At 36.4% G+C, this 25,580-nt stretch overlaps 1 protein-coding gene across 7 annotated transcripts in view; it reads right to left on the reverse strand.

The window, feature by feature from the left end:
- Positions 1 to 12,055: 12,055 nt before the first annotated feature.
- The window catches only part of LOC107868070, a 37,391-nt gene continuing 23,866 nt past the window's right edge, over positions 12,056 to 25,580 (reverse strand). Inside the window, exons 2-6 of one of the 7 annotated variants that reach the window (XR_007054945.1) lie at positions 14,928 to 14,983; positions 14,607 to 14,849; positions 14,128 to 14,190; positions 13,930 to 14,031; positions 12,078 to 12,584 (exon numbers count right to left, since the gene is read on the reverse strand). Coding sequence is in view for 1 of the 7 variants with exons in the window: in XM_016714637.2 (XP_016570123.1) it covers positions 12,201 to 12,584; positions 13,019 to 13,180 (546 nt within the window). In the remaining 6 variants the exon portion in view is untranslated. Of the gene's footprint in view, positions 12,585 to 13,018; positions 13,897 to 13,929; positions 14,032 to 14,127; positions 14,214 to 14,606; positions 14,856 to 14,927; positions 14,984 to 25,580 lie in introns of those variants that run through there. The other 6 variants (XR_001673621.2, XR_001673622.2, XR_001673625.2 and 3 more) reach the window with 6 other exon arrangements.

Below are 25,580 nucleotides of genomic sequence, written 5' to 3' on the forward strand. Positions count from 1 at the left end.
GGCAATATATTTTACCTCTAACTCTCCAGCTCTTTTCTTTTTATTTTTGTGTTATATTTACTGTCTTGAATTAAAAATTCTCTCTGCCTGTTATATACATAGTTCTAAGATTGGTAACAAGACACCAGACAATAACAATCCAAGAGAAAATTTAAATAAGAAGTTTTACAAATGCAACTGTGAAAATACAGATATGTTACCTTCACAAAATAACGAAAGTTAAAATCTTTTCCTACAATAGTAAACAGGTAATTGGACTTAACGATTGATCAAAAGGAAATACCAATAACATTCATTGCAGGAAAAATCACACATCAAGTGTAAACACATGGGAACTTCAACAATGAACACACACAAAAATTAGAATTACTGAAAGTTTAAAGTTACTGAAGTCATCATAGAGCTTCCTAATGTTAGGAGTCATTTGGTAGGAGGAATAAGGGATAACTTATTTTGAAATTAATTTAAAGATGAGCTTATTCCATGTTTGGTTGGTACAAAATGTATGGAGTAACTCATCCCGGGATTAGTTATTCCAGAATTGTAGTGTTATTTTTATCCCTTCTTGACGATGGGACAACTAATTCCGAAATAGCCAACCAGAAGGCCCTTTAGTGTGTATTTCTGTTACAGGTCCATACTTTCCCCATTGAAGGCAAAAATATCACTTCCCGATCATTTTCAACAATTTTATTGTCCTCATTTTATGTTGTATCTCAAGGAATCTTTGATTTTTCCAACATCTTCATGTTTCAATGTTAGTAAAGATAGAATGCAGTTAATACAATTAACTTGAAAGAGTTTTACCTGTCAATATATTGATTTTTAAAGTCGTGGTCCAGCACTGGAAGTGCCAACAACATTCATGCTACTCCATCAGCGCCGCTGAAGATTAAACAGAAGGTGTGTTATCAATTATTCAACTTTGTTATATCAGCTAACTTCTATACTTTCTTTCCTAATGTCGTGTCATGTCGTAAAATATTTATGATAACAAAAAGGATTTAGTTGTAACTGATGAAAGTGCGGCTTGTGACAATTGCACAGTTACATTTGATCTTAACATCAAACATCCTTACAAGGCATTTGTTGCTGCTATGAAGAGGTTGCAAATTTCTTGTGAATTATTGACCTGTAAATTATAGGCTCTATGCCTGATATATGTTATTTGGCTTTAGTGTTGCCATTCAAGTGCTAATCCAACTAGGATGGTTGTTGTGTGGAACTTGTGTCACTATAAATTTTATGTTATCCTGTATCCGACACTACAGACTAAGGTGTCCATTGTTCTATTCATCATCAATTCTTCATCATGCCAATACTTAAGTGTGACAATGTATCTGCATATCATGAGAAATACTCTGTAAAGAACAAGCATTATTCATGCTCTTTCTAAAGCGAAACAATTTGTCAAAACATTTCATTTGTTAAGATATGTTGGGCCCGGGCAAAGCCCAGGCTAAGCCCACTAGTTTATATAGAATCCGAAGGATTCATCGTCCTCACAGACACAAAAGAGAGAATTTCAATTCTTTGATGACATCACAGCTACACTTAGCTACCAGATTGTTGCGTATTTTAGTTTTGCACCCATTTTGTTCTCTTTAATTCCATTTTAGGTGGGGTTATATAACTGGTGTATATTCATGTTGTTTCTCATGTAAAAAAAAAGTTACTTGGGTTAACTATGTTGTTGTACTAACTTCTTTCCCTTATTCTTTCCGATTCATATCAGTGATTAATAAATATCTTTCTATATAATCAAAAAATATATTTTTTTGTTTCAATTTACATGACTCACTTTTCTTTTAATCAATTTCAAAAAAATAACCTATCACTACAAAAAAAGTATGTTAGCAACGTCTATAACCGTGGCTATATGGTATCAAAACCGTGGCTAAATAATTTAGCCACGGTCAATAGTGTGCCCAATAGGGGTGTGGCAAGTAAATTAGCCACGATTTTAACGGTCGTGGTAACATTTCATTAGCCACGGTTTTTGGGTGCATTTATCCACGACATTTCCATGGGTAATTTATCCAATTGTTTTTTATCCTATAATTTAGCCACAACTTTAACCGTGGAAAAAATACCCAGTTTTTTAAAAAATACCAATTAGCAACGGTGAAAACCGTGGCAAAAGTACCCAGCTTTTTGGAAGTATTGATGTGTGAGCCCATGCTAACACATTTGAAGCTTTTAACTCTATATAATTGTGAAGTCTTGAGCAACTTTAGTCGTTTTTGATTATTTTACTTTGATTTGGCAGCAAAAGTAGAGGAGAGGGGGAACCACAAATAAAAGAAGCAAAAAGCATGAAATCGAAAGCAAATAGAGAGCCAAGTATGGTTGACGACATCCATGACATGCCGTCAGCCTGGTGATAGGCTGTCACGGATGCCGTCAACCTTAAATAGAATATGTAAAGCTGCATGAAGTTTTGTGATGGCAATCATGACATGACGTCAAGATGATGATAGGGCATCACCATCTCTGTCAACCTTAGGCAGCAGGAGATGAATTTGCAGAGAAGTTGACAACGTCGGTGACAGGCCATCAAGATCATGATAGGCCGCCACGGGCCCTGTCATCTAATCCGAAGAAAATCAGAAACTTTAATTTTATTTTCTTATTTAGGATTAACTATTTATAAACTTATTTTAGGGTTTTTAGGATTATTTTTTTATTTTTATCCATTATCATTGACATATTGACAGTATAGGACTTTTCTCTCTCTCTCTCTCTAAATCAATATTTCAGTGTTTGCTTTGTGATTCAATTACAAGTTCACTTTTGATTTCCTTTATTATTATAAGTTAATCTTCTCAATTATGAATTCAATTTGTGTGCTTATTTCTTGTATCATGAGTGGCTGAACACCCTTAACCTGGATTATGGGATCTAGGGTTAGGTCATTATAAGGTGGTAATTAATTACTCAAGGTTTAATAGGTGTTAGGATTTCTTGGCAATTCTGATATTAGAATTTATGTTTGTTGGTTGCAAATAATAGGCGTACCTATTTTGGTTTGCTTGAGAAAGAAATCATAAACAGTAGGAAGTGAATTATCAACAGGGACTCGGAAAGGCTTCATTTAATAATTAGCGTTGTAACCAGGTTGATTAACCTGAGGTAAAATCTGGGCAGTGAGTTGCGATTCCCTAAGTCCGAGAGGATTAGGAAATTAGACTCTCGAATAGGTCGAGAGACATTTGAGCATATCATCAATAAAGATAGCTTGTCATCCTAACCACCATGAGAACCTTGAGTTAATGGTAGCATCTGTCATGTTCCGTAAGCCCTAGTGAACATAATCCCGGTTATCTCATAAAATCTTAGTTACAAACATTAAATTCAAAGTGATAAACAATTATCTGCAAAACTTAAACCCCCATTTCAGGAAACAGTAAACTATCAGTAAATTATATCGTAAACAACTTGAGTTCACACCTTATTCCCTGTGGGATTCGACCCCAACCTAGTTGGGTTTTATATTGACAATAATCGCTTGCACTCATTCAAGAGTGTAATTTGAGAGTTATAAAAAATGGCACCGTTGTCGGGGAATGCGGTTGTAAACTGAAAGTTTGTGTGCGCTAATTTGTTGTTAGTTAAGTTTTCTTGATTTTTATTTATTTGTTTTTTGTGTGTATTGTAGGTACTGTGTTTTTTATGCCAAAAACAAGAAGCTCCGGTGAACAGTTATTACCAATCAATCCAGAACCTCAGCTGATAGGGAGAATGGCTGAACAACAGGAGACGGATAGACTAGCTGCTTTGTCCAGGGCTCAGGTAAATGTACAGAATTTGAGTCAATAAGTACTTCACCAGAACCCTGATGATGAAGCCTTGGGTGATGAGGAATTGCTGAATCCTCAAAACCCAAGGCGAGCTGAGCAAATTGTTGTACCTGTGCAGTGAAATATCAATAGAAACCGTCCAGTCCGAGGAAGGTATGGTCAACAGCCTATTCAATATGAGGCTGATGAAGATGATGAAGGAATGGACGGAGCTGGTGTAATGGGTGCTATCATTCCTCCACCATTGGCATCGGGTGCAAAATTCAGCATAACAAGCACCATGATCCAACTCCTGAATCTGTAGAGATTGTTTGGAGGCTTGCCTAGTGATGATCCAAACATGCATTTGGTGAACTTCATCACCATTTACAAATCTTTTGACAATCTGGGAGTGAGCTAGAATGTGATCAGGTTGAGATTATTTCTATTGTCTCTGTCTGGAGAGGAAACAATGTGGTTAAATGAGCTAGAGCCCGATTTTATAACCAACTGAAGATAGTTGAAAGAGGCGTTGCTAGAATGGTTCTTTCCATCCTCCAGAAGGGTACGACTGCGGGATAAAATTAGTAACTTTGTACTGCTTCCAACTGAAGCATTTCACTAAACCTGGGAGAGATTTAAGAAGAAGTTGGCTCAATGTCCAAATCATAACATGACGGACTTTCACTTATGGAGACTTTGTACAGAGCTTTCAACTCTATGACAAAGCCAATTGAAGACAATGCTGCCGGTGGTTCGTTCATTGACCTCTCTTTTCTAGATACTTCAGACATGCTAAATAGAATGACCAACCAGAGTCGGGCTTGGCACACCAGGGATTCTGTGGTTGCTAGCCCGACTATTTTTGGTGGTATGACTTTGAAGCAGCGCAGAAGAGATGAGAAGCGAGACCAGGACATAGCCCACTTAAAGACACAGATGGACTTGCTGACCAAGCACTTGCTGTCAGGAAAGATCAAAATAGTTAAGGCTGTGAAATCTCAAGGTACTGTTGCTACGAGTGTTGATGCGGAAGCAAACTATGTGAGTAATCAGAGGAGTTTCCGAGGAAATAACCAAGGGAACCAAGGTTGAAACTTTTATGACAAGCATGATTACAAGGATAGGGAGCAAGGACATTGGAGAAGCAATAATGATAGGAGTGGTTTGTATGTTCCTCCTAGAAGTTGGGATACTGCAACAACTAGCTCGGGCCAAATATCCATGGAGGATATGATGGAAAAGTTATTGAAAGGAGTGGAAGATACCAACTCGGGGGTAACTACTATGAAGAGTGAATTTTCTACCCTCAGTCAGTTGGTTAGCTCACACTCTACTTCTATTAAGCAGTTAGAGCAGCAGATGAGTCAACTTTTTACTACACCAAACTAGAGAAAAAGTGGTACTTTACCTAGTGATACGGTTCAAAATCCACAGAATGATAGATCATGTATGGAGATTACCACTTAGAGTGGTAAGATGTTACGTGGCCCTTCTGTGGGTAAATCTGTAAAAGATGAGGTAATGGTTGATGAACTCGAAAAAAGTAATCCAGTGGAGTCTAAGAAGCTGGATAGTTCTGCTGATGATCCGGAGAAGGAAAACAAGAAGGAAGAGAAAGTGGTGTTAAAGGCTATCCCTAGACCACCACCTCTCTTTCCTCAATGATTGAAAAAAAAGGTCGATGATGCAAAATTCGGCAAGTTCACAGCAATGCTCAAGCAATTGACAATTAATGTGCCTTTGCTTGAGGCACTTGAGCAAATGCCAGGTAATGCAAAGTTCATGAAAGACCTCGTCACAAAGAAAAGAAAGATCAGCAGTGAGCAGGTGGACAATCTCCACTATTGCAGCGCGGTTTCCACATGATTTTTAGTGCAAAAGAAGACTGACCCTAGAGCGTTTACTATTCCATGCAAAGTTGGGTCTCTGGATGTTGCAAGGGAATTATGTGATTCGGGTGCCAGCATGAATCTGATGCCCCTGGTTGTCTACAAGAAGCTTGGTTTAGAAGCTCCGAGACCCACTAACATGCAACTGGTGATAGCAGATAGGTCGATAAAGAGGCCTGTTGGAATTTTGCATGATGTGTTGATAAAAGTAGCAGACTTTATTCCTTCTATTGATTTTGTGGTATTAGATTGTGATGTGGACTTTGAGGTACCCATTATTTTGGGTAGGGTATTCTTAGCAACAGGAAGAGAAATAGTCGACATGGAGTTGAATGAGCTTAAATTTAGGCTAAGTAAGAAAGAGGCAAAATTCAAAATACATCAAACCATGTCACAACAAAATGATATAAATGTCTTCTCGATTGTTAATGTCTTCTATGATGATGGAAAAGAGGGATCAACAGGTTGTCTTGGCAAAGTCTGAGTAGTCAAGATAACCAAGTCGTACCGCGACAGTAAATCAGGCGCTATTGGGAGGTAACCCAAAGTTTTTTATGTTTAAACAAGTGTTTTTAATTTTTATAATTAGGATTTAGTATAGAAAAGGTGAAAAGGTGGAAAGGTCAGCTGGAAGGTCATGACAACATCCATGACAAGCCGTCACAATTGTGACAAGCTATCATGAATGCCGTCAGCTAGACCAGGCTTGGGGAATTCTCTTCCTAAGGGTGACAACATTCGTGACAGGCTATCATAATCGCCATAAGCCGTGATGAATTTTCGTCAGCTTAGAGCCTTAAAATTGGAAAACTAGGCCTAAATTTAAGCAGATTCGACCCGGCCCAGTCGTGAACCTTTTCAAATTTCCACTGATTTTAACTTCTTTTCTTTAGTATTTCTTTCCTTATTTAAAATATTTCCCATCCTTTGCAAAAACATACCAAGAAAGCAATAAACAGAAAATCACTCTTCCTTTGGTGCGTGATTTTAGTTTAACAGCTCCATCAGGTATACTCTAATCTAACTCTTCTCCTTTTTAATAATGTATGATGAATGAAAGATAACCCAATATCGCCAAGATGCTTGAACCAAGTTCAACTTAGAAAGTAGCTAAAAATGTACCTAGGGTTTGCTGTAAAGCCCAAGGGTTGAAAAGATAGCTCATGATTCGAATTCAAGTAAATCTTGAGCAAGAATAGGGAACAAAAATTTAGTTAAAGTCAAAAGTGGGTCCTGATAAGTGTGACGACATCCATGATAGGCTATCACCATCATGATGGTTTATCAGGAATGATATCAAAAGCTGACAAAATTGAAGTTGGTTCTAGATAGAACTGATGACAATCATGATGGGCTATCACAATTGTGACAGCCGATCATGAATGTCGTCAAAAAGTGTAAAAAAAATTTAGGTTCTGTCTGAGGTTGAAGACAACCGTGATAAGATATCACGATCGTGATGGCTTGTCACTAATTGTCGTCACACCTAAGGCCTGAAATATAAATGAGCTTAAATGATTAATGTACCTGTGTTTGTGATCTTTAGGGTTGACTAATGCTCTTCTAATGTCTCCAGGTACTTTAAAATGGAACCAAAAAGAAAGAGTCCCACAGAACCAAATAAAGTGGCCAAAGTTGATGTACGTCATAAGCTCATCGATGAGGAATCTGACTATGAACCCTTGCTCAGGAAGCAAAAGAAGCAAAGTCTAAAGAAAACTCCACCAATTGAGGTGGAAGACACTGATGATAATGAGTCGACCATAGCTTTCGAGCATAAGGGGTCTGAAAAAGGTGATTTTGAATAGCATGAGTCTGAATATGCTGACTTTGATGAAGGGGATCAAGAAGAGTCTAAAGAATCTGAGTTCGAGGGAATAGCTTCTGGGTCCCCATCCACTGAGCAACAAAATGATAAAGAGTTTCCACCTCGGAGGACTCTTATCAAGTGTAAAAACCCAAAAGTGAGGAACAATGCTAGATGGAAAATCCCAAGAGCTGAGGACATCTATATTGCTGGGCTATAAAGAACTGATAGAAGGAATGTGAAGAGACTAATCCAAGAAGAAAAGATGTTCATCACGAAAGGGTTGAGCAGATACCTTGAAATAGAGAATTCATTTTGTCCCACACTAGTTTGGGAGTTCTATGAGAACTACCAAGCTAGGTTGGAGAACATGTGCAAACCAGGTGAGAAAGTAGCGGATCAGCCTCTACTTGATAGAGTTCGGGTGAGGGGCATAATGGTTGATGTTTCGGCCAGGATCATCAACAGATTCTTGCACGGCCCCGACTTTATATCTCAAGCTACCACACCATAATTTTATGCTCAGATAAAGAATAAGGACAAACAACGTCCTTGGTTGGCCAACATCATAACTGATGGAGAATCGGCTTAGGTGACAAACCCAAATGAGAGAATCTGTAAGTCCTCATTGGATCAGGAGGAAAATTTTTGGTAGGGCATAGTGTGAGTCTGGCTAATGCCTACTGTGGGAGATAATATTTTGGGCGATGACCGGGCTATTTTGGTGGCAAGCTTGGTGCAGCAGCTTCTTTTGAACTTCGTGGAAACCATTACGGATGAGATAAAGATAAGGATGTCAAGGACCGACACTGCTTATCCTTTTACTTGTCCTGTTACAAAATTGTAAAGAGCTGTTGGGGTGCCAAAGATTGTAGGAGTTGATGAAAATGTCCGTGCCCAGAAGACTCACAACCCCATTTGGTTTAATAGGGTGTAGCCAGGACTTAGGCCTGACAGGGGTGCAGAGGTAGCAGTGGACCCTCCGATTACAGATGCAGGAGCAGAACGTAATGTAGATGTACAGGATTATTCAGCATAGGAAGCTTTAGTGCCTGAGACTGAAGCCAGCCCCTCAATTTCTCCAGAAGAATAGGTTTTATATTTCAGTTGATTGATATCAGAAAGGTGGCTAAGCAAGCCAAGTGGTTCGAGGCACAGCTACATGCCTTCGCCAAATAGTTCACTGCTACTGTGGATAAAAGAATCAACGCTGCACTAGAGCCCTTTGTGACATTGCCTGCGAGAGTTGCAGATTTAGAGAACAAATTCGATGCCTGGGAAAAGGAGATGACAGGTGTTGATCTTGCCGCATGTAGGGCTGGGTTGAATAAAGTAAAGGCAGATGTTGGGGTGCTGCAGGGACACTAAATTATGATGCCAACAGGTCCGGCTATGGAAGAATTGGAGGAAGAAATTCCTATACTTGATCTCACTATAGACTCCCCAAAGAAAAAGAAAAAAAAGGGGAAAAGAAGGGCAAGAATAAGAGAGAAGAGCCAGACAGTGAGAAAGAAAAAAAAGTAAAAAAGAAGGCTGAGAAGGAGGAGGTGAAAAAAACAAGATTAGATTCCCTGGTTGATACTGAGAAATGGGAGGCAGCCATTAAAGCTAGGGCTACAGGTGCTTCATCTATCCAGGCTCCAACCACCATAAATCCAAATGCTCCTGGTGGGGAGAAGACAGCAGATGATGCAGTAGCAGGGTCAAAGACCCAGGATCCACGTGCTTGACTGTCTTCAGGTATACCCTAACCCTTAACTTAAAATAAAAAATAAGATCACTAAGGGTTAACATGCAAAAATGAATGCAATTCACACAGTACACAATATTGTGACCACTGTGTATCTTTTTATGGCGAGTATGGCAAATGAATGACCTGTGTTAAACAAGTGCATGAATCGGATAAATAGTGATATGCAAGATACTTGTGTGTCATATGTGTGTAAGGTCTTACTCAGTTTCCGTTGTGCATTGAATCTAGAACTTGCCCTGTTAGTCATGCCATAGTCACAGGATAGGCGTTAGGAAAGAATCATAGGCCATTTTTGCATGTTAGTCCATTTTAGCCTAAATGACCTTCCCAATGTGAATAATATCCCTTTATCCCTGTTTGAGCCTCAATAGTCTATTTCTTTCTTTAACCCCTTTCACCTTCCCGTTTACATCACAATGAACCTGTCTTGGCCCTGGTCCTCCTTGGACACTGTGCATCTTGACTTAGGCAAATAACCTAAGTTGAGGGTGGCTATTATAGGGGTGCATGATGTAATCTATGTATAAAGAGAGGTAGAATAAGAAGGATGAATAAAAAGTTAGGTGCGGTGAAAAAGAAATAAGAAAAGAGAAAACTGTGTGAAAAATTATAGAAAGATAATTTGATAATTGAAAAGACCGTATCCATCTTAATCATGCATGATCAATAACAAAGGGAAGAAAAGAAGGGTTAAGAGTTTAAACCAAGAGAGTTTAATGTAGTCTCAAAGAGGCATAGTCACTATGAAATATCCATGAATATCATTCCAGCCCCTAGCCTACATTACAAGCTTAAGAAAAACCCTTTATGATCCTAACTGACCTGTCTGAAGACTTGGGTATTGACTATAAGGTCAAGCCTATGGCATTTGATGCGCAATGGTGGAACTTCGTTTTGAGAATGAGTCTTGTGTTTATTCCTGTGTTTATAAATCCTGATACGAGTAAAAAGGGATTTCTTTGTTATGAGGGCACACTAGGTATATTGCTAATCACTGTCTTGTTTGGATAAGTGTGATTTGGGTATGTGCTGGGTTGTTATTGCTAGAATTTTCTCCATATCTTGATCCTTGTGAGTTGCATGGGTGTTCGCAATAATAGACATAGTTGCTCTTATTTTGACTAACCTTGGAGATAGTGCATGTATTCTGAATTGATATGAGTAGCTAGCTGCCAAATTGTACTTTGAATACTCTTAGTTATGTTATGGTTGCTTGAGGACAAGAAATTGTTTAAGTTGAGGGTGTTGATGTGTGAGCCCATGCTAACACATTTGAAGCTTTTAACTCTAAATAATCATGAAGTCTTGAGCAACTTTAGTCGTTTTTGTTTATTTTACTTTGATTTGGCAGCAAAAGTAGAGGAGAGGGGGAACCACAAATAAAGGAAGCAAAAAGCATGAAATCTGAAGCAAATAGAGAGCCAAGTATGGCTGACGACATCCTTGACACGCCGTCAGCCTAGTGATAGGCTGTCACGGATGCCGTCAACCTTAAATAGAAGATGTAAAGCTGCAGGAAGTTTTTGTGATGGCAATAATGACACGCTTTTAAGATGATGATAGGTCGTCACCATCGTTGCCAATCTTAGGCAGCAGGAGATAAATTTATAGAGAAGTTGACGACGTCTGTGACAGGCCGTCAAGATCATAATAGGCCGCCACGGGCGCTGTCATCTAATTTGAAGAAAATTAGAAACTTTATTTTATTTTCTTATTTAGGGTTAACTATTTAAAAACTTGTTTTAGGGTTTTTAGGATTATTTATTTATTTTTATCCATCATCATTGACATATTGACAATATAGGACTTTTCTCTCTCTCTCTCTAAACCAATATTTTAGTGTTTGATTTGTGATTTAATTACAAGTTCACTTTTGATTTCTTTCATTATTGTAAGTTAATCTTCTCAATTATGAATTCAATTTGTGTGCTTATTTCTTGCATTATGAGTGGATGAACACCCTTAACCTGGATTGTGGGATCTAGGGTTAGGTCATGATAAGGTGGTAATTAATTACTCAAGGTTTAATAGGTGTTAGGATTTCTTGGTAATTCTGAGATTAGAATTTATGTCTGTTGGTTGCAAAAAATAGGCGTACCTACTTTGATTTTCTTGCGAAAGAAATCATAAAAAGTAGGAAGTAAATTATCAACAGGGACTCGAAAAGGCTTCGTTTAATAATCAGTGTTGTAACAAGGTTGATTAACCTGAGGTAAAATCTGGGCAGTGAGTTGCGATTCTCTAAATCCGAGAGGATTAGGAAATTAGACGCTTTACAGGTTGAGAGACATCTGAGCATATCATCGATAAAGATAGCTTGTCATCCTAACCACCGTGAGAACCTTGACTTAATGGCAGCATCTATCATGTTCCATAAGCCCTAGTGAACATAATCCTGGTTATCTCATAAAATCTTTGTTACAAACATTAAATTCAAAGTGATAAACAATTATCTGCAAAACTTAAACTCCCATTTTAGGAAACAGTAAACTATCAGTAAATTATATCGTAAACAACTTGAGTTCACACTTTATTCCCTGTGGGATTCGACCCCAACCTAGTTGGGTTTTATATTGACAACGATTGCTTACACCCATTCAAGAGTGTAATTTAAGCATTATTAAGTATATTTTTTGCATATCAATTAGCGACGGTTTTAACCGTGGCAAAAGTGGCCAGCTATTTTTTAAATATATATATATGTATTGCAATTGTTTCTCTTTTAAATACACTAATAGTCTGATACTAATTCCTAAATAATGATATTCATTTATAAATTGACCATTATACACAAGATTGATATTAATTGAAACATAATTATCAAAGTTCTAACAATGTTCAATATATTGTCATAAAAGATAAGGTCCAAACCTTAAATATTTATAAAAGATACCACAAATACAAATGTTAAAAGTTAAAGAAACACCATATCTATCGTTTGTTTCACAAAATAGTAGAGGCTAAGAAGATTAGTTCAAAGTAGGCAATTCGCTACCAAATTTAGATTGTAAAAATCTATGAAGCGTTGCCAAGTGATTCTCATTTTGCATAAGTTTTTCTTGGGTCTCTTCATATCCGGTCAACTTTTCTTTCAAGGTTTCTGCCTGTTTCTCAAAGTCTTCAACATGTTGATGAGATATATTGCTTGAGCTACCAAGATTCACATGACTATTTCTATACATTTGAAAAGCTTTTGAAGGACAAACATTACCACCTAAACCACTCACATATCCAGAATTTTCAGATCCAAACACTTTTCCAATGGCGTCGTTAGGATGAGCTAGTATCTTCAAAAAAACACCATAACTGATAGCAAGTTCCTGATCTTTAGGTAGATGCTCTGATATTTTATCCTACAAGAAAAATAGATAAATTAGATATCCTCATACCAATAAGACTTCTCTGTAATACATATTCAAACAATTACAACAACAACAACATGTAATGGCCAGTGACATTCAAATGGTTGAAGTAGGGAATTTGGTGATTTCCACTCAAGTACTGAAAAATGTGATCAATAATTTTAGTGAAGAGAACATACTAGGTCGGGGAGGCTTTGGAGTTGCATGATGGAACTAAGATTACCAGAACAAAACATTCAGCAATCACAAGCCAAAACAAAAAATGATTCAACAGAAATAAAAAATACAGCAATCTTCACTATATTCAGCAAGCCAAAAAAAACACAATGATTCAAAGGAAAACAAGTCCATAAAATCAATCACAAAATAAAAATAACGATAGAATACATCTTTTTAAAAAAAAACATTAGATATTATCCCCCCACCTTCTTCATTTTAGCAGGCGCGACCCAAAGAAGCTGAAAAACGGATAATAACACATTGATACCCAAAAATAGCATCAGCAGAAAGGTCCAATCCACAAAGGCGACCAAGTCAAACACCACCAGCTCCAAAACAACAGAAATTAACAAAGAGAACTCAAACATCTTGTGAAACAACAGTTAGTAATAAGCACAGGAGGAACATAAACAACATGATTACTAAAGATCACCATAAATATAAGCTTTTGTAGGGTAGAGGATCTGAATATATTTAGGATATATAATCCTTGTGTTAATCTTGGCTAAGCTGCTCATTCAGAAAAATATGTTCAGCTATGACAATCTAAGGGAGATGTTCCTTTGTCTTAACAACAACAGCATACAGCTGACAGCCTGACACGATTGCAGGGAAAATATGCTAATCTTGCTTTATTTATCTAGCCCTGCCCCCTAGTTTACAAATTTAGTGACAGTACCCATTTTATATAGAAAAATTTTATTAGAAAAAAAATCCTTGTGCTTGCCAAGTTACATAAACATATAAAAAAATATTTTGGAAAGTAAGATCATTATAGATCCTGCTAAGATCATATTTTGGAAAGTAAGATCATTCAGTTCCTTTGTTAGATTATCAAGAAAAGGCATTACAACAACAATAATGCCTCGATCGTAACAAGCTGGATATAGAACAGTAACAACAACAACATAAGCCAGTGTTGTGATCTAACATGTAGGATCTTGGGAGGGCAACCACAAGATATTCAGGCAATTACAATACTACTAAAAACTATATATTCGAAACCATAAGCAATACTCAATCCACGAACAAGAAACTTCAGACACATATAAACTTGTACATGAATAAATGAACATCAGAACTGAAATTTGAATATGGACAAGTAAATGAATCTTACAGCTAAAATCTTCCCTTCTTCGTTCACAAAATTGTCATCCTTCTACAGTAAAGTTGACAAAATAACCTCACTTTGATACACCGACCTTCCCAATTTTTGTTCCTACCATTAACCAAGTATATGTAAATAAAAAATAAGTAGCATGAAATACATTTTATAAAATAATTTTCAAATAAAATTTAAGATTAAGAAACTTACCATCTAACACTTCTCCTTGCATTGCTTTTGCTACCACCAGCATGCAAAACTTTAAGTTTCTTTCTGTTTTTTTGTTCACATTATTTCTATAATTCTCAAATATCAACTTAGTTATAAGTTGTAGAAGGGCACAAAAAAACAAATTATGAAAGAGAAAAAGAGAATCAAATTATGAAACAACTAGCTTCATCTTCTCATTATGATTCTGATGCACAAACGCAGTCCACTCAACAACAGAATCAACTTCTTTGGGAGTTTTCTCAAGTAGCTCTTCTTTACTTTTATTGGGATAGAATTTGTTATTTCATAACTTATATTTATAGGACCTCCACCTATTGCGTAAAGATTGCATCACCCAATTAACTCCACTATCAGAATTAAACTCAAAATGCTCCTTCAAATATATTTGTAATTCATAAATTAATATATATCAAAAAGAAACATAAACTAATTGAATGACGATAAAGTTAGGTAGTTACCTTAATAATTTCCCACATTGCTTGTTTTTTATCTTTTGGCATCCTATCCCATCTCGCAACTAATATGGGACAAAATACAGACTTTTGACAAAGTCTGCCAAGAAATCTCACAAGCAAGTTTGAACCATTATCACTTCCTTGTCAATCTCCATTGAGTTCCACCATGACTTTCTTATCTTTTTTCTAAGTTACAAACTCGATCTGCTTGCATCTTTTGAGTTGTAACTTCTCCAGTAGAAGTATCTATTACTTTAACAAATAATTAGATTTAATCAAAAATAATAACAGCAAAAAATAATAAAGAATAAAATTACTTCTAACCTTTAATTTGGACAAGTAGTGGCTCCTCTTTCACTTGTGAGCTAGCTTCATTAGAGCTTGAATAAGAAACTAGATTGTCAATACTGAGAGTAGGAGTTTCTATATTCTCATTCACAATATGTTCATCTTGTTGATCCAAATCTTGAGAAGTTATGTTAGTGTTGTCAGCTTGTCGTCCTTGTAGGCTTGCTAATAATGATTGTATTGACTTTTTGCATTTCTCCTTTATATTCTTATACATTGAGACTTCTCTTGCAGGGATTACTCAAAAGCAAATACAAAACTTAGAGACAATAATTTCCAATGCTAGCTATGTCAGCTCATCCATGTAATACCCCACATTTTGGACTAGAATGAAAATCTGTCATTCCTATGCGTAGACATTTCAAAAGCCTCAAATCCTATTTAAATTTAGTGTTTTAATCAATTTTGTAGTGTGTTAATCTATTTGAGCATAAATTTAGATCATAGAGGTTCCTTAACTCAAGTACAAGTTGAAAGCTTTCCTATCGTTCAAGTTTTAGTGAGTGTCAAAACTTGGGTTGATTTTAATCGGTCATAAATCCTTGTATATATTGAATTAGAGGGTATACTATATATAAAATTAAATATCTTTAAATTATATTTCCAATGATACCAATTTCTCCCAAATCCGACACCCGAGCAAGAAGTTATGACTTTACAAATTAGAGTACGTCGCCTAACATAAGGTATGCGATGCACAACCTAATGTGTGCGATAAGGTGTGTGACGCACACCCTAATGTGTGAGATAAAGTTTGAACCGCACATGTTGTAGTCCAGGTGACTTAGACAGTCCATTTTTGGGGGCAAAATGGTCCTTTTTCCACCCCTATATAATTCCTAAACACGAAATTAAGTCCTTATTTCACCAAACATGGTTCTTGAGCTTTACGGATGAAAGGGAATGGATTCATAGTGTGTCTATATGCCTTCCATGCTATGAACAAGATCATGATTTTGAAGTATTTCATGAGTTATCCCCAAATTATTACAATATGAACTAAATGTTACATGTTTGTCATTCCCTTATGCTTAAATGGTTTCCATGCCATTGTTATGAATAGTATATGTTGTCGGAATACCCATGATATTAGAATATGAGATTTATGACTTGATTATAAGCATTCCTATTCAAGTTAGATATTATGATGACCATGTACTTCATGAAATCACTTCCTCATGTGTTATGGATGGTTATTGATGGTCATGTACTCAAGAAAGTCAAGTTGTGTTAGTTTCCTTCCATCGAGTCCTGGGGGTGCTTGTACCCAAAAAATGTAGTTGTGTGCCTAGAGTCATGTCATGTTATCATGATACTCTCAGTTGAGCCATGATCTATAGAATTCAGTCAGCCATGTGACTCAAGAAAAATCAGTAATCTCAGTAATCTTAGTAGTCCAGTAATCTCCGTAATATCAGTGCTCAGTAACCTCAGTATTCACTGTTAATCTTAGTAACTTCAGTACTCTCAAACAGTTCTTAGAACTCAGTACATTCCATCAGTCATCGAAATCCAGTAAACTTAGTTTAGCTTCGTTAAATAATACCACTAGTATCAGTCCAGTTAATCAGTATCAATTCAGCTAATCAGTTCAGTTTAGTTATTCAATTCAGCTTAGTTATTCATTTTAGTTTCCTTTAGATGGGAGTAGAAGTTAGCACCGAGTGAACCCAAGGATAGAAACTCACCAGTCAATTCAGGGTGTGATTCTTAGTAGTCATCCTTGTGTTCCAGAACTACGTAGCCAGCGTAGGTTGAGACATCTTAACCTATCAGATTAGGGTTGATGAGGTGGCTTAACCTGTCAGTTTAGGGTTCCCACCATTCTCATTTGAGTACCTGCCGTATAAGGGTCACTCACAGTTGTCCTTACCAGTGACGCGGTATTGATACCCCTCCATCTGGGGCAAAGACTAGAACTCAACTTAGCTATATACGTAATTGGGGCATGTCAGTTAGACAACTACTTCCTGCAGTTTCAGTCCCAGTCTCAGTAAAAGAACTCTTCAGATTTCATGACTGCCAAATACAGTCAACTTAGAAATAGAAAGGAACTCAGATAGTTCCTTTATATTTATGGACTGTCTGACATAGTCACTTATGATATCAGTTATATCAGTTGTAAGAACACATGTTATTAGTCACATCAGTTATCAGAATTCATGATATCAGTATTCAGCTTCAGAACTGTCAGACATAGTTAAACAGACTAGTTCTTCATAATCAGAACTGTCATATACAGTTATTCATGTATCAGTAACATAGTACTAGTCCCTCAGTATTTACTAATACAGTATCAGTTCCTTACTTATTAGTGATTTACATACTCAGTATTCAATTTCAGGATTATTAGACAAAGGCAATCAGACCAGTTCTTCATAATTCGAACTGTCAGAAATAGTCGTTCATCTATTCATTATCTCAGTATCAGTACACTCATGTTATCAATATTTAGAATTAGTACTCAATATCTCTACGAGTTCAGTTACAGTTACGTATGCATGTATGTATTCTCACATTCATATCAGTCAGTATTGTTCATGCATATTACCCTTTGTATTTAGCCTACCTCACTCGTATACTCAGTATATTCAGACGTACTGACGCATTTGCGCTATGGTGATTTCTCTTATGTTACACCATAGGTTAAGAGGCACGAACTCCAGATCAGCATTAGCATTCCAGTATTCAGAGTTTCCAGTGAGTCCTTCTCATTTGAGGACGATATGATTATTGCTTCATTTACTATTTTAGTTCAGTTGCTAGATGGAGTTAGTTGGGGACATATCCCATCAACTCCTTATTCAGACAGTTTAGAGGCTTTCCAAACTATGGCATGTCAGACAATTATTTTAGATTTTTTTTGGTATTGTTATACCATTTTCAGATATTGTTCTTATCAGATAATTTATTCAGTTGAACCTTATGGCCTATTTTTCATGTTTTCTGTATTTTATACATATATTATGCAGTTTACAGGTACAGATATTAGTCATGGGTTTTTTATGGTCCTTCGGGGTCATGAGCACCGTGTAATATTCCGATTCAAAAAATTGGGGAGTTACAAACTTGGTATCAGAGCCTAAGGTTCAATAAAGTCCTACAAAATCTGAAAGCAGCATCTAGTAGAGTCTTTTACATGCTTGTGTTGTGCACCACACTTATGTGTAGGAAGCTATAAGATGTTTTAGGAACAGTTTCCCTTCTCATGTCTCAGATCGTGCTACAGAAAAGTTTTCTAAGAAAACTCAGGTAGATTCTCATCATGCTTCACTCATGTTAATTCCACCTTGCTTTCAAGGTAACAGAAATAGTGAATCTCAAGTCCTAAAGATATGGCTGTCTAAGATAGTATCTCATCAGTTAAGTTATGTTCCAAAGTTGTATGGATCTCATTCATGATCATGAGAACTCGTTCTCAAACCCAGATTTAGATATGCCATCAGATCTCTTCTCAAAATCCTATGATAGCATGTGACCCAAAGTTAGAAGCATGAACCCAGGAGTTTAGCAATAGATAAGTTGGGATACTATATCCAGATTGAATAGATTATGTATTCATGGGGATAGTTGTGCCTGAATAAATCAATGGGCTTCAACAGTGCGAGTTAGAAATTTAAGTTTATTGACTTAAAATTAAGCATGAAGGTGTGAATGTGATATTAGTAGTATGTAAGGAAATAGAGGTAGATAATGTATTTAGTAAGGCGATCATGTGTTGATCAAAGTGTAAGCATGTGATGATGATTGCAGTTCAATTCAGAGATTAGTTTAGTGTTTAAAGACTTATGATGATGGCTTAAAGCTAAGGGAGAGATGATAGATCAAGTAACTAAGTCAGGCTCTCAGATTCCAGTAGTAGTGCTAGTATGTACAGAATCTCAGATTCCAGTAGTAGTGCTAGTATGTACAGAAAAGCAGTTAAGGAAGGCGATTCCCGACCTATTCTTATCTTAGCATAAAGCTTCGTACTTTAGTCAGCATAGTGCCTATGCATACTTCATGTCTCAGATTCCATGGATATAGCTTATGTTCACACATATTCCATAGAATTATGTGTGCTTTGAGTTCCCAGTATAAGAAGTTCAGTTTTAGATCACTCAGTGTTACAAACCATGTTCCATGAACTCAAAAATTCCAGACTCATGTCATGCAGCTCATGACTCATGTACACGTATCATGCTCCCTAGTTTACTCAGTTTCTATGAATCATGCTACGCCCCCACTGATCAGATAAATTCAGACTATATCATGTATATACTCATCTCATACCTTTTTGGTAAATCCATGTTGTTGATATTCTATTCCTCAAGTTTAGTCATGTGTCATATTCAGTCAGTATCCATTCATGTTTCAGGTTCTCCTGATTTAACCCTTCAGTGAGCTCTCTTTATGAGAATAATGTAGTGTTGAGAAACTGCTAAGATAGGAGAGAGTTAATATTTCATGTTAAGAGCAAATTATTGCATGCATGTTTTATACGAGGGTGTAGATACAAAGATAGGCTTGAATATCCTATTAGTATACAAGCAAAGGGCTAGAAAGAGGTAGTACTTAGAAATTAGGAAAAAATTCAGAGTGTAAATGTATATTCAGATCCTTGACTTATGTCAGCTTTCATTATGCGACTATCATAACTCAGTTGCCATCTCAGTTACAGTTTCAGTACTCAACACTCAGTAATTAGTGCTCAATCTCAGAATTAAGCACTTCAGTATCAGTCAAAACTCAGTTTTAGTATTCAATTATCAGGACCCAGCATTTAGTTCCAGTATGGATCCCAGTTACAGTCTTAAGTTATAATGTTGTCTTCAGATCTGTATTCAGCTCAGAAATTCAGTTCAATTTTAGACTTTCTTGACCATAGCATGTAGTTATCAGCTACTCAGTTATAGGTATTCCAATACCTCATTCTATGGAATGTTTCCAAATTATGTAATACGCTTGGTCCTGTATTTTCAGATAATATAGCTTTCATGAAATCCATGATCAGTTACCTCATATTACTCAGTCAGTCCCTTCTCATATACATAATACTTTATAGCCTCAGCCCAGCTACTTAGATTAAGTACAATTCAGTCTTACATACCCAGTATTCAGTTACCAGTTACTCAGTTAATAAGATAAGTCAGTATGTCTATACACTCGTGCATCACGCTTTAGCTTCATATCTCAGATAATCAGTCATGATTTTATACCTAGGTGCCTTGTGCATCGCCTCAACTTTCTTAATATCTTAGCAAGGTCAGTCCAGCATCCTTTAAGGGACATAGTGGCCCAATGGGGAGATACACTATAGCCCCCAAACTTCATTGATTTAAACATGTCATTTTCTTTGATGAATCTATCTTGGAGGAAGTGTTACTTATGAGCCAAACCTCTAGCTTCAAAACTCATCAGTAAGCCATGTACTTAATGGCTCAGTGTAGTCACGATACGATACTCTGTCCATGTCATGCATTACAGACTCAGTTTAGTTCATGTATCATGTTCCAGACTTAGTTATGTTCTTATTTTTCCGCTCATGCATATTGAGTAATCAATCTTAAACTCATCGGTATTTTCAATTCATGGTAGTAATCTTCTTTGAACTTACTCATTCTCATGTTCAAATTTTAGTACAAACTTGGTGTTCAGCTCCATGCTCAGTTCCCAGTTCAAACTTAGTATATTTACCATTTCATATTCATTTGCATGATCATGAGCCAGTTCAGTCATATATTCACACATCAGATATGTGTGATCAGCTTATCAGTACTCTCCCTCAAGTACTTATGAATTAGTTACGCATGCATCATATATGCATGTTCAATATGATATGTTCAGCTTATCAATCATGTCAGCCATGAAATCATGATTAGTCATTCATGCTCTATATTCATATCAGTTCTCTTTTCTCTCATCTCAGCTAGTCTCATTCGAGGACAAATGTTCCTAAGAGGGAGGTATTGTAATACCCCAATGAGAACGAATGTTCTGAAGAGGGAGATATTGTAATACCCCACATTTTGGACTAGAAAGAAAATCCATCATTCCTATGTGTAGACATTTCAAAAGCCATGAATCCTATGTAAATTTAGTGTGTTAATCAATTATGTAGTATGGGAATCTATTTGAGCATTAATTTAGATCATAGAGGTTCCCTAACTCAAGTACAAGTTGAAAGTTTTTCTATCATTCAAGTTTTAGTGAGCGTCAAAACTTGAGTCAAATTTAATTGGTCATAACTCCTTATATATAATTAATTAGAGGGTATACTATATAAAAAATTGAATATCTTTGAATTATTTTTCCAACAATACCAATTTTGCCCAAATCCGACACCCGAGCAAGAAGTTATGACTTTGCAAATTGGAGTATGTTGCCTAACGTAAGGTGTGCGATGCACAACCTAATGTGTGCGATAAGGTGTGCGACGCACACCTTAATGTGTGCGATAAAGTGTGCACCACATATGTTGTAGTCCAGGTGACTTAAACAGTCCATTTTTTGGGGGAAAATGGTCCTTTTTCCACTCCGATATAATGCCTAAACACGGAATTAAGCCCTTATTTCACCAAAACATACTCTTTCTCTCAAAATCCTCTCAAGAACACAAGCTAGGGATTTCATAGAAGATTTAAGTTCAAGCAATTCTCTTCATAAATCTTCATGTAATTAAGAAATAAGGTATGCGTAGTGTTCATCCACGGATCCCTTTCATCCGTGGAGCTCAAGAACTATGTTTTAAATAATAAATTATGATCTTTATGTTGTTGTGTTATTATGTTCATGTATTGGTTGTTAATTGTGCTTCAAGATGGTATCTAAATGTGTTTCCAGGAAGTGTATGGGCATGTTAGTTGGAAACCCATGAATTTAGGTGGTTCAAGATTTCTAAATTTGCTAAGTACACCTATGCTCAATATTGTGCATGTAAGGTGTTTGATAAAATGCCTAGAATGATAAAAATCATGTATTATAACTTAGAGGTGAACTATATGATAAATTCATTCTAGTCTATAATGTTCAAAAAGCTCATTTGTCATTGTTGTCCAATATATGTGTTAATGGAATGTATATGATGATTGGGGAATGGATTCATAGTGTGTCTATATGCCTTCCATGCTATGAACAAGATCATGATTTTGAAGTATCACATGAGTTATCCCCAAATTATTACAATATGAACTAAATGTTACATGTTTGCCATTCCCTTATGCTTAAATGGTTTCCATGCCATTGTTATAAATAGTATATGTTGTTGGAATGCCCATGATATTAGAATATGATATTTATGACTTGATTATAAGCATTCCTATTCAAGTTAGATATTATAAGAACCATGTACTTCATAAAATCCCTCACTCATGTATTATGGATTGTTATTGATGGTCATGTACTCAAGAAAGTCAAGTTGTGTCAGTTTTATTCCATCGAGTCCTGGGGGTACTTGTACCCAAAAAATGTAGTTGTTTGCCTAGAGTCGTGTCATGTTATCACTATACTCTCAGTCGAGCCATGATATATAGAATTCAGTCAGCCATGTGACTCAGGAAAACTCAGTAATCTCAGTAATCTTAGTAGTCCAGTAATCTCAGTAATCTCATTGCTCAATAACCTCAGTATTCACTGTTAATCTCAGTAACTTCAGTACTCTCAACCAGTCCTCAGAACTCAGTACATTTCATCAGTCGTCGAAATCCAATAAACTTAGTTTAGCTCCGTTAAATAATACCACTAGTATCAGTCCAGCTAATCAGTATCAATTCAGCTAATCAGTTCAGTTCAGTTATTCAATTCAGCTTAGTTATTCAGTTCAGTGTCCTTCAGATAAGAGTATAAGTTATCACCAAGTGAACCCAAGGAGAGGAACTAATCTGTCAGTTCAGGATGTGATTCTTAGCAGTCATCCTTGTGTTCCAGAACTACGTAGCCAGCATTGGTTGAGACATATTAACCTATCAGATTAAGGTTGATGAGGAGGCTTAACCAGTCATTTTAGGGTTCCTGCCGTTCTCATTTGAGTACCTGCCAGATAAGGGTCACTCATAGCAGTTCTTACCGATGGTGCGGTATTGATACCTCTCCAGTTGGGGCAGAGACTAGACCCCAACTTAGCTATATACATTATTGGGGTATGTCGGTTAGACAACTACTTCTTAGAGTTTTAGTCCCAGTCTCAGTAAAAAAACTCAGATAGTTCTTCAAATTATAGGACTGTCAGATACAGTCAACTCAAAAATAGAACGAAACTCATATAGTTCCTTCAGATTTATAGACTGTCAGATACAGTTAGTTATGCTATCAGCTATATCAGTTGTCAGAATAAATGTTATCAGTCACATTAGTTATCAGAATTCATGATATCAGTATTCAGCTTTCGGACTGTCAGACATAGTCAACCAGACCAGTTCTTCATAATTAGAACTGTCATATACAGTTATTCATGTATCAGTAACATATTAATTGTCCCTCAGTATTTACTAATACAGTATCAGTTCCTCACTTATTAGTGATTTACATACTCAGTATTTAGTTTCAGGACTATTAGACACAGTCAATCAGACCAGTTCTTTATAATTTAATCTGTCAGAAATAGTTGTTCATCTATTCAGTATCCCAATATCAGTACACTTATGTTATCAGTATTTAGACTCAATAGTCAGTATCTCCATGAGTTCAGTTACAATTACGTATACATGTATGTATTCTCACGTTCATATCAGTCAGTATTGTTCATGCATATAACCCTTTGCATTTAGCCTACCTCACTCGTATACTCAGTACATTTAGATGTACTGACGCATTTGCGCTATGGTGCTTTCTCTTATGTTACACCATAGGTTAAGAGGCACGAGCTCCAGATCAGCAATAGCATTCCAGTGTTTAGAGTTTGCAGTGAGTCTTTATCATTCGAGGACGATATGATTATTGATTCATTTACTATTTTAATTCAGTTGCTAGATAGAGTTAGTTGGGGGAATGTCCCATCAACTCCTTATTCAGATAGTTTAGAGGTTTTCTAGACTATAGCATATCAGGCAGTTATTTTAGATTTTTTTTTGTATTATCATACCGTTTTCAGATATTGTTCTTATCAGATACTTTATTCAGTTGAACCTTATGATCTATTTTTCATGTTATTCATATTTTATACGTATGTTATGCAGTTTACAGGTACAGATATCAGTCATGGGTTTTTTTGTGGTCCTTCAGGGTCATGAGCACCATGTAGCATTCCGATTCAAGAAATCGGGGTGTTACAAACTTGGTATCAGAGCTTAAGGTTCAATAGAGTCCTAGGAAGTCTGAAAGCCGCATCTAGTAGAGTCTTGTATATGCATGTGTTATGCACCACACTTATGTGTAGGAGGCTATAAGATGTTTTAGGAACAGTTTCCCTTCTCATGTCTCAGATCGTGCTATAGAAAAGTTTTCTAAGAAAACTCATGTAGATTTTCATCATGCTTCACTCATGTTAATTCCACCTTACTTTCAAGGTAACAGAAATAGTGAAGCTTACGTCCTAAAGATAGCGCTTTCTCAGATAGTATCCCATCAGTTAAGTTATGTTCCAAAGTTGTACGGATCTCATTCATGATCATGAGAACTCGTTCTCGAACCCAGATTTAGATATGCCATCAGATCCCTTCTCAAAATCCTATGATATCAAGTGACCCAGAGTTAGAAGCATGAACCTAGGAGTTTAGCAATAGATAAGTTGGGATACTATATCCAGATTGAATAGATTATGTATTCATGGGGATAGTTGTTCCAGAATGAATCAATAGGCTTGAACAGTGCGAGTTAGAAATTTAAGTTTATTGACTTAAAATTAAGCATGAAGGTGTGAATATGATATTAGTATTATGTAAGGAAATAGAGGTAGATAATGTATTTAGTAAGGAGATCATGTGTTGATCAGAGTGTAAGCATGTGATGATGATTGCAGTTCAGTTCAGAGATTAGTTTAGTGTTCAAAGACTTATGATGATGGCTTAAAGCTAAGGGAGAGATGATACATCAAGTAACCAAGTCAGGCTCTCAGATTCCAATAGTAGTGCCAGTATGTATAGAAAAACAGTCAGGGAAGGCGATTCCCGACCCATTCTTATCTCAGCATAAAGCTTCGTACTTTAGTCAGCATAGCACCTATGCATGGTTTATGTCTCAGATTCCATGGATATAGCTTATGTTCATATGTATTCCATAGAATTGTGTGTGTTTTCAGTTCCCAGTATAGGAAGTTCATTTCTAGATCACTCAGTGTTACAAATCATGTTCCATGAACTCAGAAATTCTAGACTCAGGTCATGCAGCTCATGACTTATGTACACATATCATGCTCCCTAGTATATTCAGTTTCCATGACTCATGCTACGCCCCAACTGATCAGATAAATTCAAACTATATCATGTATATACTCAGCTCAGATCTTTTTGGTAAATCCATGTTGTTGATATTCTATTCCTCAGGTTTCAGTCATGTGTCAAGTTCAATCAGTATCCATTCATGTTTCAGGGTCTCCTGATTTAACCCTTCAGTGAGCTCTCTTTATGAGAATAGTGTAGTGTTGAGAAATTGCTTATATGAGAGAGAGTTAATATTTCATATTAAGAGAAGATTATTGCATGCATGTTTTATACG

Source organism: Capsicum annuum, chromosome 4 (genome assembly GCF_002878395.1).
Source record: "Capsicum annuum cultivar UCD-10X-F1 chromosome 4, UCD10Xv1.1, whole genome shotgun sequence".
NCBI lineage: Eukaryota > Viridiplantae > Streptophyta > Magnoliopsida > Solanales > Solanaceae > Capsicum > Capsicum annuum.